This window comes from Branchiostoma lanceolatum, chromosome 10, assembly GCF_035083965.1.
Source record: "Branchiostoma lanceolatum isolate klBraLanc5 chromosome 10, klBraLanc5.hap2, whole genome shotgun sequence".
NCBI lineage: Eukaryota > Metazoa > Chordata > Leptocardii > Amphioxiformes > Branchiostomatidae > Branchiostoma > Branchiostoma lanceolatum.
In genome coordinates, this window is record NC_089731.1 from 11,133,167 (window position 1) to 11,146,041 (window position 12,875).

The 12,875-nt window shown below is 41.8% G+C and overlaps 1 protein-coding gene across 1 annotated transcript in view; it reads right to left on the minus strand.

Moving 5' to 3' along the window:
- The window catches only part of LOC136443501 (uncharacterized), a 37,402-nt gene extending 24,564 nt beyond the window's left edge, over positions 1 to 12,838 (minus strand). The window contains exons 1-4 of the mRNA XM_066440770.1: positions 12,709 to 12,838; positions 2,518 to 5,451; positions 1,481 to 1,515; positions 659 to 690 (exon numbers count right to left, since the gene is read on the minus strand). Coding sequence (XP_066296867.1) covers positions 659 to 690; positions 1,481 to 1,515; positions 2,518 to 5,404 — 2,954 coding nt within the window. The 5' untranslated portion in view covers positions 5,405 to 5,451; positions 12,709 to 12,838. The remainder of the gene's footprint in view (positions 1 to 658; positions 691 to 1,480; positions 1,516 to 2,517; positions 5,452 to 12,708) is intronic.
- Positions 12,839 to 12,875: the final 37 nt, after the last annotated feature.

Here is a 12,875-nt window from a genome sequence, read left to right on the forward strand (position 1 = left end):
ATGTAGATGTTATCATAGGTTTCAGTTCCCCAATCACTGAATAACTGATGTATCCAAAACATCATACCATTTTGAACAAAATTACCAATTTTTTCTTTTACTTAAGATTTATGACTATCAGAATCATTCAGATAACCTCAATAAAACTAGTGTTGAAGGTTAGACCTTGAGAGTTAAAAGTGTCCTGGCTTGGGATTTTATGTGTTTTCTATTTTTATACTGAGGCCTTTACTTATCAAAATAGCTTGCCCTGACCCATGAGGGTAGTCACCCTGGTGTGGTGATCACAATATTGAACGAAACCCCTGCTGGTACATGTATTCACAGACAGACATAAGAATTACATGATTGCATGTACTCCCAAACTATGAAATGTTACAGTAGGGTAGGGCACAGAGGTCCTCTTAAATTACATGCCATCAAAGCTATGTAGACTGGTTTTACACAGGCTAATGTCGGGCAATGAAAAATTTAATCATTACAATTTACATCATATTCAAAGTGTATCATACTTTTGAAATTGAACAAAGACTTGATACAGTACTTTCTAAAACTACATGTACTGATTTCATGTGTGCAACATTAATTATCATATTTCACTGTATTATATACTGTACATATATTGCATGCAATTGAGAATATCAGAATTGGCACTTACACAGCTTCAGCCTTTGGAGCCTCCTCTTTCACCTGTAAAAGTACACAAACATGTAACATTATTTTGTGGTATTGTAATTACCCGTTTCCCTCCTACATGGAATAAACAAGAAAATATACAAGCTCTAGGTCTTGTCAAGAAAGGAAGTCCAACTGTACATGTATACAAAACTGGCTGACACAGCCGAAATACTGACATGTGCACAAGGCAGAAAATTGCCATCATTGCTCAATGGCACCTGTAATTGAGACAAGCCATTTAACTTTGCTGTAGCAATGAAGCAGAAACGTTCCACCTCATTTGTGGGAAATCTGCATCAATATCTAGGTCAACCAATCTTTTTTTTTTTGGCAGTCACAGCTAGGGCTGCGTACCTAAATCTATGTCATGCCTGGGCCGGGATAATGTTTGAATGTTTGATAATTTTGGTTTATTACACGGGCTTCTACTTTTATCACATGGGCTTCCATAGAATCATTCGAACGCACTTCACATGCACCATGTGTTCCGCAATCAAAAATTTGAATTTGCACTTTGGAATTGATTAACTTTTCAGCATTGTCACACTACCTGTTGTACACACATGTACATGTATGCATATAAGTATATATGTAGATAGTGTGTACTTTACCATGCATGAACATTTTCATTTATCTTTGTAAATAACATTTCTTGTAACTGTATGCAGCAAGATGCTGCATTATCAAGGGACATGGACGGATTTTCTGCACAAAAGAACTGCTGTCATTGTTTGTACTCAATACAAAGAGAGGGGACTGTAAAGAGAAATAAGGAAGCAAAAGGAAGAACATCTTATCTTACCTCTTCTTTATCCACAGGCTCTACAGCCACAGCAGCTGTGAACAGGATCAATGAGGAAATAATCAGTACGACAGTCTGAAAGTTGGACACAATAAATATGTGACACTAGCAACTGCAATCTTAACATTATTTTGCCAAGAAAAACACCCACCCTTAGATTTATAAAACTTCAAAGTACAAGTAAATGCAACATGTACATGTACAATATTACATAAAAATCATCATCTTTGGCAAATATCAATAAATTTTGAAAGGAAGAATGATTTCACATAAGCCCAGCAACCCTTTTTTGTTTTAGCTTGCCTTGGTTTTAGTAGGGGTTGGCAATGTCATTATATTCGTGTGTAGTAGTACAGTGTAACTAATGTGCACATGTATACAGGCAAACGTGGAAGTGAAGTTAGAAGCATTGCAAACCACATTTAGCAAACCATGCAAGCTATCACTACTAAAGCTGCAGTAGGTCACTGGCACTAATCTACATGCATCTTCTACTACATGCATGACTACATGCATGATAGAGCTAGAAATTTATTTCTTTACTAACTATAATCCGGTGATAAACAAAGATTATACATGTGATGGAATATGATAAATAATAAAAAATAATATATGATAAATAAGCTATAAAAAGGTTGATCTGAAATGTATTTCTGGTTATTCTTGTTTTTGTTTGTAGTCTCATCAATCGAGAAACCTAGCATATCTTATTCAAATTCCTCATACTTTAATCCTGATTTGGGACGCAAACGCATTCTGTGAGCATGACTGTTAAAGACAGCTGCTAGCATGGGAAGGTGGTGTTACATTATAATAGATATGGCACGTGCTGTGGATATACAAGCATTGTTAACGATGTGGAGGTTAGTAGGTTGCAGCAATATCAAGGCACAGACTAGTGCAGCACTTGGCAGGGGGGTTTGGGATACAGGCTTGCTCATGCAGCTAGGACAAACAAGGAGCAGCATGGCAGCTACACGAGCAAAGTAGTCTCAAGCTCTAGCACACACTGCACACAGAAGCCACACGTCAAGTACCTTCCACTTGCATAGCTTCTGTCTCAGGCACTTTCTCCTCAGCTTCCACACCAACTTGTACAGGAGGGGTCTCCACCGCTGCATCCGCCATCACACCAGCTTTGTCTTCAGCTCTCTCCAACACCTCTGTCGCTACCTGGGCCGCCTCAACTCTCGTTCCTTCATCTACAACGCTTTCCATCGCCTCTTCCACCATTTCCGCAGCTTTGGCCGTATCAGTGGCGATCTGCTCCACCTCGTGTTCCAACTTGCCCGTTTCCATGACGACCTGCTCCACGTCTTCCATCCACTTCTGCTGCGCAGCCATGGCCGCCATCTGAGCGACTTGTTCAGCCTGCCTGGCCTCTTCCACTTGGACCTGGTCTGCGATGACGTCAGGCGGTGCAACAATCTGTTCATCAGTGATATCATTGGGTGCCACCTCCGGCACCTCAGCTTCCATTGCGACTGTCTCTATGTCTCCTGTGCTGGCAGTTTCTACGCTAACTAGGAACTCATCATCCGGCTCCACCTTTGGAACTTCAGACACCATGATTGCCGGTATGTCTGACGTAGATGAATCAGGTGTGGTGGTAGGTACGCTCTCCTCTGCTTGTTGTTCTGGCTGACTTGGTTCAGATCCTGTGGGAGTGTCTTCAGGAGTGCTCTCACCTTCCTCTGGTATTGTGGGAACTCTGATGTCAGCAATGGGGACAGCTGGAGCTTCATCTGGCGGAAACACGGCGTCAAATGGCTGGGGTTCTCCCGCCACATCGGCCACGTTGGCACCTTCTTCAAGGATTGGAGCTTGGTGCGGTGCCACCGATGGTTCGAATGGTGGCTCGTCACCGGGGAAAACAGCATCCCAGCCCTGCAGTTGTCTCTCCTGCTCGGAGAAAGCGAAGCTCTGCATGCTGTGCTGTTGGAAGTCCCTGTCCCATGTTGATGCCTCGGGCGTTCTGGGCGTGTCCGTTTCCACCTTGTCAGCCATCCCCTGCATATCAAACCCCCAGACGTCACCAGTAGGGGCTGCGGCTGCAACCGGCTCCCCCCAGGGACCCTCCTGGGGAGGGGGGCCGACCTCCGAAGAAACTCCTTGGCTCGCAGGAACCTCCTGTGGCATCTCTGCCTCCGGTTCCTTCACTGCCAGGTCCGAGAAGAAGTCGGCATCCTGGAACCCAGATGGAGGGGGACCTGTTTCTGCTGAAGGCTCCTGTTCAAAACCTCTTGTCAGTTCTGGCGGTAACCCTTCCTCGATCAGAGGGTCTTGCTCTGCTAACTCGTTGAAGGGGTCGTACAGAGGCAGTTGTATCTGCTGATCTTCTCCGGTAACACCTATTTCTTCGACAGGCTGTTCACCAGATGGCAGTGCCTCAGTTACCTCCATACTTTCCTTCTCCTCCATTCCCAACACTAGCATTGGCTTTTCACTCGGTGGTAGATCAACATGATCTTCCTTGTGTTCTTGAACTTCTGGGACTGATGCTGCTTCCGCATTACCGTCATCTTGCCTCGGACTCTTTGGTACCTCTTCTTCCTCCATCTCCTCACCTGGCACAAACTCGAAATCCGAGGTCTCCGTGATTTCTGCATCCTGCACGGAGTCCTCTAAGTCTGCCTCACCAGGCGTGGACACCTCCTCACTACCTGTTACCTGTGACACATCCTCTATCAAATCCTCTGGCTCTTGTCGAGCTCCTAGCAGGGCTTCTATTGTAGCCTGCTCCGACAGGAAGGCTTGCTGCTGACCCTCCTCAGCCTCTTCTGGCGGGGTATCTACAATTTCTGCCTGTATGTCATCAGGACCAACATCTTCAACTTTCGGCTGAGACATAAGTGCAGCAACTTCCTCTTGCCGTTTCGACTGTGTTATAATTTCTTTCACGACATCATTTACATCTTCTTTCTCTGTCACTTCGATTTCGTGTTTCTCTACTCCTTCTCCGTTTACTTTCATGGCTTCTGCTCCTTCAAGTTCGGCAACATCGGAAGGCACTACTGGCTCGTCAGCACCCAGTGGTGGTTTGGGCTGCTCTGGGGTACTGGGTGAATCTGATGATATCCCTCCATCTCCTTCTGACTTCCTCTTCTTTCTCTTTTTCTTCCTTTTCTTACCATCTCCCTTTTCTTTCTCCTCGTGGATGACACCTGTTGCATCTAGTTGACCAAAGGCAACCTCTTCAGGTGCCTGTTTTTCTGGACTTAGGTCAGGCACAAGCTCTTCAGGCATAAAGGGCTGGGCAGTTGGGTCAAAGGGTTTAGCACTTGGGTCGAAAGGTTTTGCAGTTGGGTCAAAGATAGGAGCATTGGGGTCCAGAAAGGGTACCAAGGGGTCAAAGGGTGCTACATTGGGGTCAAATGGCTTTGCACTGGGGTCAAAGGATGGCACATCAGGATTGAAGATGGGAGCTGTTGGCTGGAAGGGTGGGGAGTTTGGGTCCAGCGTCGGTTTGAGAACTGGATCGAACGGTTTGGCAGTTGGGTCCAGAATTGCGAAAGGTTTAGCGTTGGGATCCAGCCCTGACGGCTGGTCTGAGCCTCCCGGAGAGGACGTCTGCTCCGCTCCTCCTGGGTGGAGGGGACACTCCTCGCATTCAGGTATCAAACACACCGGTGTTCCCGTCAACAGCTCCGAGGTCGGGACCTCGCCTGACCTGTCCCCAAACTGTAGGTCATCTGGTCTTTTGGGTATGTCTATCCCTTCCACAGTTGGTGCCTGTCCGAAATCTAGAGCAGTCCCACCGTTGATTTCCCCAGGCACCGGCATGTCCCCCATCATGGGCACCACTTGGTCGGGGTCCACAGGCTGCCCGAATCCTGCCTGGAATTGTGCCTGTCCAAAGTCCATTCCTTCAAATTCCATAGGCTTCTGAACGTCTTCGACGCCCTTTCCTTCTTCTTCTGCCATCGTTGAGCTCTCTGCTGGTGTTTTACTCTTCTCCAATCAGTTTAAGTCTAGCAAATAAGTACAAAACCAAATTGTTACCAATTTGTATAGAAAACTTACAGCAAAATAACAAAAGCACATGAGGTGTAGTGACATAAAATCAAATAAAATCAAGCAAATAGAAACAGATATACAAAAACATGTAATGAAGCGCAAAATTCTTATTGCAAAATTTTATCAGCTAACTTTGATGTCATAACATTATAGTGTTGGCTATATTTGCAGACTATATGCATAACAAGGTGAAGTATGTATTACAGGGTGGAGTGAGCTGGGTTATATTTTGCCCCAACATGTGTATTTCTGACCTCACTGCAAAACTATTTCAGTCCCTTATCCCGGGCCTACTCAAACAATGAACGTGACGCGTCTGACTCGCTCCCACACAACACTCGAGAACTGGGCGGGGAGGGCGCTTCAACAGTCGCCATTGTTGTGGCGTACTTTCTCCCGTGTTTGTCAGGGAACAGTCAAGGAGACCAGCTGCTGGAGGGCAGTTGGCATAATGAACCTATTGTGCTGACAGACTGATCCCTGCACACAACTGCACTGATGTTATGCCAGACTGTTTAGCCCAACTCTGGTAAAGAAACACCACTAGACGTACTGTTGCCCTCGATCTAGAGACTCCACACAATGCCAATATCGCACTAGCTGAAACCTAGTAGGCAATGACTCCATCGCCACTGAACAACAACCAAAATTCCTCTCCTGGGACAGATCTAGAACAAGATTTTCATCAATCTGTGCAAGATTTTCATTATTACACATTTGTGAAAGCAGACAGCACTGACGGATTCAGTACTATAGGGTGTGGACAAACATATTTTGTTATTCTTGAATGTAAAATGTTTTAATATCTTCAAAAGTTGATATCTGTACCATTTCATGCTTTTACCAAATATTTTACCAAAGATTGACAAACCTGAGAAAGATAAGCACTTTCAAATAGTACTACCTTTTAAAGATATCTCTATGGTGTGCCCAGGAAAGAAAACATTAGTCCCTGGCATACAAGGGTATTATAGTTCCTAGGGCAGCATAGATGCTGCCATACAACACCCGTGTGTAACTTGAGCCCTAATAAACACACCTACTGGCAGACAGGTATTTGCTTAACAGTTACCTTTGGGGCTTGTGCTCATTCACCTGGAAAGGTGCTTGTTTTTCTTGTCTCTTAAGATGGAGCTAATATTTAACACCTGTGTCAGGGACTAAGCCATGGCCATGGCCTACATATAGACCTACAGTTTAGAATCATTTTTACTTTAAAATTTCTACATTCTTAAAAATCAATTTGAGGAAAACAAAACAAAAAAAAATGGAATGTAGATTTCCTCCCCCCCTCCAGAAAAAATATGTTGTTGTTTGGAGAGAATATACATGTATTGCAATAGTCAATACTGCATGAACGATACTTCTGTTCCCAAATGGTCGACATCAGATAGATGACAAATCAACAGTAATTTGACTAGGGGCAATTTGTAGACCCCACTTTGCTGTAATGATGAAATGATGTAATGAGAAATACTTTGGTGCCTAATGAGTCTGACTCATGTGTGCATGGGACGGCAAATGGAGTTAAAATGAAAGAGTAATGTTTCCACAATATAGTACACAGCAGAGACTCTGATATGCCTGGTTCTAGCCTTATTAGGTTATCATCTCTGTTAATGTTATCTGTGTAAGAATGAAATTATAGCTTATTCAACTGTTCCTCCTGAAATAACATTCAGCATGTATGTCTGATGATGTTGACTTTTTCTATTAAGGTTATCTATACTGTCTGTGCTCTGTGTTTACATCTTGAGTACAGGGGATTTTTACATTTGCCATGGAGGTGATGTTTTTGGTTCCCTTTATTGTGGATCTGTGGGTTTGTTTGTGGTTTACTAGAATAACTTTGAAAGTTGTGGATGGATCTTAATGATGCTTGGTATGTGGATAGGTATCAGCAAAACAAACAGAAACTTACATGTACATGTATGGGCCCCCTAGCAGCCTTCTATGGTGAATGCCAAAAGCATTTTTGCAGCAATCAAAGATACATTAACTACACTATGGCTTGTTCATTGATATTCCTTGCATAGCTCAAACTACATGTACAGTATATTGACAGGAAACTGTCTGACCCCCGCATGAGTCAGCAGCCATTTGCTCCAATTACACTTGCCTGGAAATTCAATTTGCTGTCAACCAATACTTCCCCATGTTGTAATGTGATTATACAAGCTAGAAGGACACAGAAGGCAAGCTCATTACTGATAGCACTATGAACAATTTGATTTTTAGGCTTAGCATCAAACCATTGTGCCCTTACAAACAGTGGCTGGGACTACTGGGTGACCATGAATTTTGATTGAGCAAGCAATTTTAATATTATGTATTTGACAAATCACTCAACGAATTTCATAGATAAAAATGAACAAATTTTACCAATGTTTTGTAAAAAAGAAAACAAAAAAACTTTTGCATCATGCATCATTTTCTAATTATACATATATAAAAGCGCGGATCACACAAATACATTTTTGTTGCTCAATGCAATGCTCGCTCAGTCACACTCACAGTCAGTGATTGCCATCTAGTGGAATGGGAACCTTTCTTGAATAATTTTTAGAGAGGGCTCTTTGACAGGTTTCTTCCTGGGAAGGACTCAAATTTTCTTAAGTTATGTATAGAATTACCTTCTACAATTACAACTTCTCAATATGTTTCAAGTCTATGACCATGAGCATTGTATCTTTGTCCCTTGTGTAACTGATACAAAGCAAAAATAACAAGATTTGTGGTGTAGAAAGGTACAAAATACAAAAGGATCTTTGTTCCCCTGATACATGTAATACATGGCTTAGGGGAAACAATTTTCTGTCAACAAATGACGTCAAAATCAGCCAATGAAATGGTGGGCTGAAATTTCTCTCACACCTATATGCATACCTTGAAAAGACAATTGAATCCCTGTACCCTGTGTGAATAGGACATTTGTCAGCATGTGGATGTAATGAAATGGGGTGATATACATGTAGTAGTCTACACTTGTCTTTCAAACTAAGTACATGTATAAAAGGTATTGAAATACATGCAAACCAAACTGCTTACCGTGTTGCCTCTTTTTCATACGTATATACGTACAGACGAAGCCACTTAATTGCACATCGGATAAACGCACCTTCCATTTAATTGCACCGAATCCCAATATCCAAAACCGGTTCCCATTCACTGCATTGTTAGTTACTCCGCATATCTGCACCGCGCATGGTCACCAATGCCGGATAACTGCACCATTTTTATTCAAAAATCCTCGACAAGTTAATTGAAAAGGTGCGCCAAAATCGGAAAACGCGGTACAAATTAGCCGATACCTGCCGGTGTAAAGGCGCAATACCGCCAATATGTTTAAAACTGTTTTGAGTAACAAAAGAATGCGGTCTTCATTGACAGTTACGTTGATAGGAATTGTATGGGAGGTCCCGGGTGGGTCACCCGTAATCAGTAACCAAGTTTTAGCTTCAATTTTCTAGTTTCATGGCGGTACATGATTTACGTAAATCGACAACTGCACTCTACGTAATGTAACACAGAAACTGTTATCCCATGAGTGGCATGACGATGTTTCAGAATGCCTCCCCTGTAACATTACGTGTGTTGTAATGCGGTAGATGGCATGGAAAAATGAGAGAATGCAAAGTCTTTTAAAACAGGTTCGTAGTCATTTCTTTATTTTCGGCAAAGGGTCAATAAATAAAGTTAATAACTGAATGATTTCGTCTGTTTTCTTTGTGCTAGTGTTTCTGACTAACAATACACCCCCTTGCCCATGGTGGTGCGGTTCAGCTGGGCATTTCGCATAAATGCACCAGCCGGATAATTGCACCAAAAACGCTGACAAATAGGTGGTGCAGTTAAGCGGATTCTACTGTACATGTTTTTCGGTTCTTTTTGTTTGCTAGGTGAGAAAAACTCCTTTTTGTATTCTTTCCGAACAAGTTTCAAAAGATTGACTGGCATTCTGTAAATCCTGACCTGAATTGTGTTGGCCCTAGGGCATGTCCCTGTATGTTTGTACACTACTATGACTTTATATGGTCATGAGTGCCATCAATTCCACTAGGAATTCAGAAACTCATACCAGATTTTCATATCAGGAATCATATTGGTTTCTAATGTTTCTTCTTGCACACAGAATAAAAATGGAAACACAGAATTGAAAAAAAAAAGGATTTCAATCAAAGTGACCATCGATCAAAATGAGGATGATTTTTGTTGTACCAAAATTATCTTATAGTATTGAGGTTTGATAGTTATCACCAAATATACAGAAGAATAATTATCATTCCTTGTGCCTGGTGCAGTGTACATTTGTAGTTTAAACAGTAGCTTGTTATAGCTTAATAGTAGCTGATAGCCAAACACACTCTCTTTGTGGGGCAAATCTATTGACTTTGTCAGCTAGTTGTAAACAGCCAATGGTCAAGAGACAAATTAAACTGATTGACCATGAAATTAAGCAATTTATCCACATTAGCACTGTACAATCAGATTAACCTAAAACAAGTCATCTCTTTGTCAAGGCAAATAAATCACTCTTGAATAGGCAGAACCTTTTTGGTGCATGTCTCCTGACCTAACAGTGGGCTGGAATATCTTGATTATTTCTGACAGTTATAGACAGTTAATGACAGTTGTGGTGCAGGAAAAACGCCAGCTGCACATGTCCTGCTATGAAGGAAGTGGATATCCTGCCGCTTTTAAACTGTCATTATGAAAAATGATTGCAGTAGTAATGTTGCTTCCGGATAAAAACATATGTAGTTTTGGGCAAAACTGATTTAAAATACATTTCCAGCAAAAAACAACAAGAAGGATTTGGCCTGCATTTTGATACAACTTTCGTGTCCTCTAAACATAATCTTTCCTTCGTTGTACCCTCAAGATATCAAATCAAAACAGAAGAAACATTAACAATGTGTGTTGATAATCAAAATTCAAATACAATACACAAGACTCTTACCATGGAAAGCAAATATCACTGTCGGCTACACATAAGTGAGCCTCTGAGCACCAAGAGAGCAAGAACTGGCATGTGAGATAGGATTAAAAGCAGTTAAATAGATTCCGTTACAGATATTGACCCCATAGGCCAAGCTGTCACTGGCCGTTTCCAGGACATCTGAATACAAAATTTACCCAGACAATGGTTCCCCACTCAACAGACGTCTTCACAAAGGACGTTTTAAATGGCAGAAGAGCCAGTATCGGACCGCAACAATAGGACAGAAATTGACATCTGGGCTGCCTATTGTTCTGGTAGAAGATCAGGACTGTTTAACAAAAAAGACACAAAGAAGGTAGACTGTCCTGGAAGTTGTATCGCAATTGTGCAAAAGTGGTATTCACTGTGGTCTCAAGTACATGTAAATGTCACTAATGTTAGCATGAACAAACTTACAAAGGGCCTTTCAAGCAGTTTGGAAGAAATTTCACTGTCAGATCACACATTAATGTACTGAAAAATTGCTTATTTCATACACAGTAATCCTACGAGTCAGTGTCATTTGTTAACTAGTAAGCAATACCAACCATGCACTGACTCTCCATAGAAATATCATCATAATGGTAATAACAACATTTCTGCATTAGTAACATCAAGACTTCCATATTGTGACAATTTGGCTGTTGTCACACTTCAAAAGGTAAATATCACTTGTATGTTTTTGTTTCTCTCTTGCTCTATTGAGACAGCAATATTCAACATTTCCTGTGATGCAAAATCCAACTTTTTCTTACTTGAAAACATTGAATAATAATAGATTAAGGTAATCATTTTCTTTAACATTCCCCTGCAGATGACCTTCCTGTTGTCAGCAGTTATTTATTACTTTCCTTATTTAGCAGGGCATTTGCTCACCTAACCTTGCCCAGGATAAGGTCATGCCATAACCTTTGTGTTTATTTTGTAGAACATCTGAAGAATTATGACTTAAAATTAATACCATAATATCCAAAACTCAATATTTACTAAATCATCTTGAGATGCTACACTACTATTCCAAAGAAACAAATTTGAAGTTCCTCTCAATCATGATGATTATGTAGGTGCGGCTACATTAACAAATTGTAGAATAACAATGTACAAGTCTTCAATATTATCAAAAGAAGTTTGTTAAGTTATGCCTTATGATTGCATTTATCTACATGTAAACGATGCTGCTACTCTTGTGACATAGAATCGTTTAGAAGCCTTTTTATAAATGTCAGTTTTCGACTTCGCTTGTGTACAAAGTTTCAAGCCAAGTGTAGGATCAACCGTCATCACATGATTGTCAGACTCAAAGGGGGGTCACATAATTCAAACTGCTCACATTCAACAACTGTGCTCTGTAAGCTGTTTGTATTTCACTGACCTTCAGTCAGGGGGTTTAGGATAATTAATTGTAATATAACAGTGCAGGCTGTCATTACTAAGTGGTGTTGATTTGCTTTTAAATGATTTAATGCAGCAGAAGTGGTGGTGAAAAAATGGCAATGAAAAAAAAAAAAACTCACAGAAAATGAAAAATGAAGCAATTTATACACTGTAACAGTGCTAATGCTATTTTTTTTCATACAGCAGTCCCCACCCAGTTTCATAATATCCTTTTATGTAGTGAGGGCGGAAGTAAGGCCCATACATGGCCGGGCCAGCTACTTATTTGGTTTTGGTGGGACCGTTATATTGTTGTTCACACAACGAGACAATAATTGACCTTGGTTCAACACTGACGTCATTGGCATTGATGAATATTAACGTCTGTAACGTTTTATTTTTTCTTTCCTTCCAAAGACGGTCAGGAAAACGCAAGTTTGAAACAAAACAGCTGTATGATAATAAGAAGGAAGTATGGAGGGCTACACATCTAGTATGACGATAACAGGACGATGTTTCAGAGCCCCTCCCCAAATTTGGACAAAAATAAAGAAAGACAACTGTCTGGTTGCACGAATAAACCAGACCTAGCTGGCTAACAGAGGTATCTGAGATATGCCTGGGTCTACAGCGGGGTAATTCTGGGCGCGGGAGAGTCGGACGGCCCGGCGTCAGCGTGTGAGTGTGAGAGAGAGCCGGGACTACACGCCTCACACTGCAAGCAAGGCCCAGGAATCTGAGACATGTTCTACCGTCGCGTCACGCCTAACCAATGTTTCACCCCGCATTCTAGCCCTCCCCAGCGCTACAACTGTACAGCTACCACGCATTCAGAGACATACGTCCCGACACTTACCTCGACTACACCAGATTTCGGAATATGCACTGCGCCGGTGATGATTTTAAGGATTTCCCTGGATTTTTGCTCAAAAACTGCCCCAGTTGTCCGCCATCTTGACAATACCACGTGACTGCCGTTTGACCAATGGCAGCAGCTGTAATATTCTCGGCGTAAGAACAGTA